Source organism: Bufo bufo, chromosome 2, assembly GCF_905171765.1.
Source record: "Bufo bufo chromosome 2, aBufBuf1.1, whole genome shotgun sequence".
Classification (NCBI taxonomy): Eukaryota; Metazoa; Chordata; class Amphibia; order Anura; family Bufonidae; genus Bufo; species Bufo bufo.
In genome coordinates this window covers 293,070,655-293,072,831 of record NC_053390.1, presented here as the reverse complement: position 1 = coordinate 293,072,831, position 2,177 = coordinate 293,070,655, and the positions used below count along the sequence as shown (strand labels likewise).

The 2,177-nt window shown below is 40.6% G+C and overlaps 1 protein-coding gene across 1 annotated transcript; it reads left to right on the top strand.

Annotated features, from left to right (window-relative positions):
- Positions 1-541: 541 nt before the first annotated feature.
- On the top strand, positions 542-1,504 carry LOC120990794 (olfactory receptor 6F1-like). The gene has a single exon (XM_040419697.1). The coding sequence runs from the start codon at positions 542-544 to the stop codon at positions 1,502-1,504; it is 963 nt and encodes a 320-aa protein (XP_040275631.1).
- The last annotated feature ends 673 nt before the right edge of the window (positions 1,505-2,177 follow it).

Genomic DNA, 2,177 nt, shown 5'->3' with positions numbered 1-2,177 from the left:
CCAGGAACAGTCTCTGCCTTCTCTTTGGGGTGTCCTGCTGTCACTGACAGCGGGCCCCCAGCTCAGCATCTGCATGATTAGTGTGCAGCTACTATCTCTGAAAAGACACTTAGAAACGTCTGATCAGAGAGAAACCCGACCGCCCAGGAAGTTTACAGTCAATGGGCGGTCGGGAAGTGGTTAAACATACAGGGAAAATGCACAATATAGTCATAGTACAGAGATAATGTGAGGGGAGTGGAAATTACATTGATGTCAGTGCAAATAGAGTGCACACAGTGACGTCCAAGTAGAAGGATAATGCAAATGTTTATATAAGACAGAAAAAATCCCAAAATATCTAAATCAATTGGTTAGATCGGCATTTGTGCATAGTGCACACAATAGTAGAGGAATGATGCCTGTGGTAATACAGATAGAACATCCATTTTTACAAGATTGAGACTCATTAATAGATATGTTGTCTAAACTATCACCCCAAAATCTAACACCTAACATTTCTTCCTATTACATCTTCCCTTCACAGATGGACTCTTTTAAAATGACTCTTTCACATTGGAATGAAACTGAAGTAACATTCTTTATTCTTTTGGGATTTTCTGGCACTTTCGAGATGCAGCTGTTTTACTTTTGTGTCTTCTTGGTCATTTACATCCTAACACTGCTGGCCAATCTTCTCATAATCACGGTGGTCAGCCTAAATGCTCATCTTCATATTCCTATGTATTTCTTCCTCAGTAACTTTGCAGTACTGGATACCTGGTGTTCAACTGCCGTCATACCTAAAACACTTAGTTATCTGATCACACAAAACAAAGTCATTTCACATTCTGGTTGTCTCGCCCAACTGTGCTTTGTACATTCTGTAGGGCCTACAGAATTTTTTTTATTAACTGTTATGGCCTATGACCGATATCTTGCAATCTGTTTCCCTTTACAATATGCAACAATGATGAACAGCCAGGTCTGCCTTTACTTATGCATTGGCTCCTGGATGAGTGGCTTCTCTACTGGTTGGACATTGACAATCCCAACAGCCTTGCTGAATTTCTGTGGACCCAATCTCATAGATCATTTTTTCTGTGATTATATTCCCTTGGTAAAACTTTCCTGTTCAGACACATCCACCAGCGAGACCGTTTTCTTTTCATTCGCTTGGGTAGTTGTGCTGATGTCACTTATATTTACAACTGTCTCATATTCCTACATAATTAAAACTATACTCCAAATTCCATCCAGTCTTGGTCGCCAGAAGGCCTTTTCCACATGTGCTGCCCACCTTACAGTGGTCATAATATTTTACGGGACGGTTATCTTCATGTATGTTCGCCCAAGAGCTTCATACTTCTCAAGCAAGGATAAAATCATATCTTTGTTTTATTCTGTTATCACTCCACTTCTAAATCCCCTCATATATAGCCTTAGAAACAGAGAATTCAAGAAGGCTTTGAAGAGCGTACACCAAAAATTTGTGAAATCAATGAATTATGCAAACTATGGTTGAAGAATTACATTTTTCATCAAAACAATGTGCCAGTTAACAACACTGTCTAATCCAAAAACGGTGTTGTCTTTGACAACCAATGCAGCTTCCATAAGAGATGAAAGTTGTGCTGTGATTGTTAGCAAGGCAACAAGGCCAGTTTTGATAATTTTCCACAAGGAGTGCAACTAAAAAATGCTGGGCCAATGCCAGGATCCTGGCCAATGTCAGGAGTGTACCCTTTGTGCCAGGCCCTGCCATGCTGCATAAACGCTTATTAGGAGAAAGAAAGAGTTGTAAAGAGGAAGGCAGATAAAGATAACACAAATAGATTTCAAGCAGACATTACTGACATTAACCCATTCACTGCCCTAGACCACCAGAGATCCTTACATTAACCCTTTCATTGTCCAAGACTGCTAGGGATCCTGCAATTAACCCACTCATGGTCCTAGGACACAGGGTGCACTGACATTAACCCATTCACTGTCCTTTCATCGCCCTAGACCCACAGGCATACACAAATTAACACCTTCCTTACTCCAGGAATGCTGACATTAACCCCTTCACTGCCCTAGACCATAAAGGATGCAGACATTAAGCTTTACTGCACTTGACCTGGATTTGTTTAATACTATTTGTCTGCATGTTATGAGGTCCTGTCTATATAGATGCTTTATAGCTAATTAGGGTC

Excerpts from the sequence above, each read along its gene's own strand:
- LOC120990794 (XM_040419697.1), top strand. The coding sequence starts at position 542 with ATGACTCTTTCACATTGGAATGAAACTGAAGTAACATTCTTTATTCTT.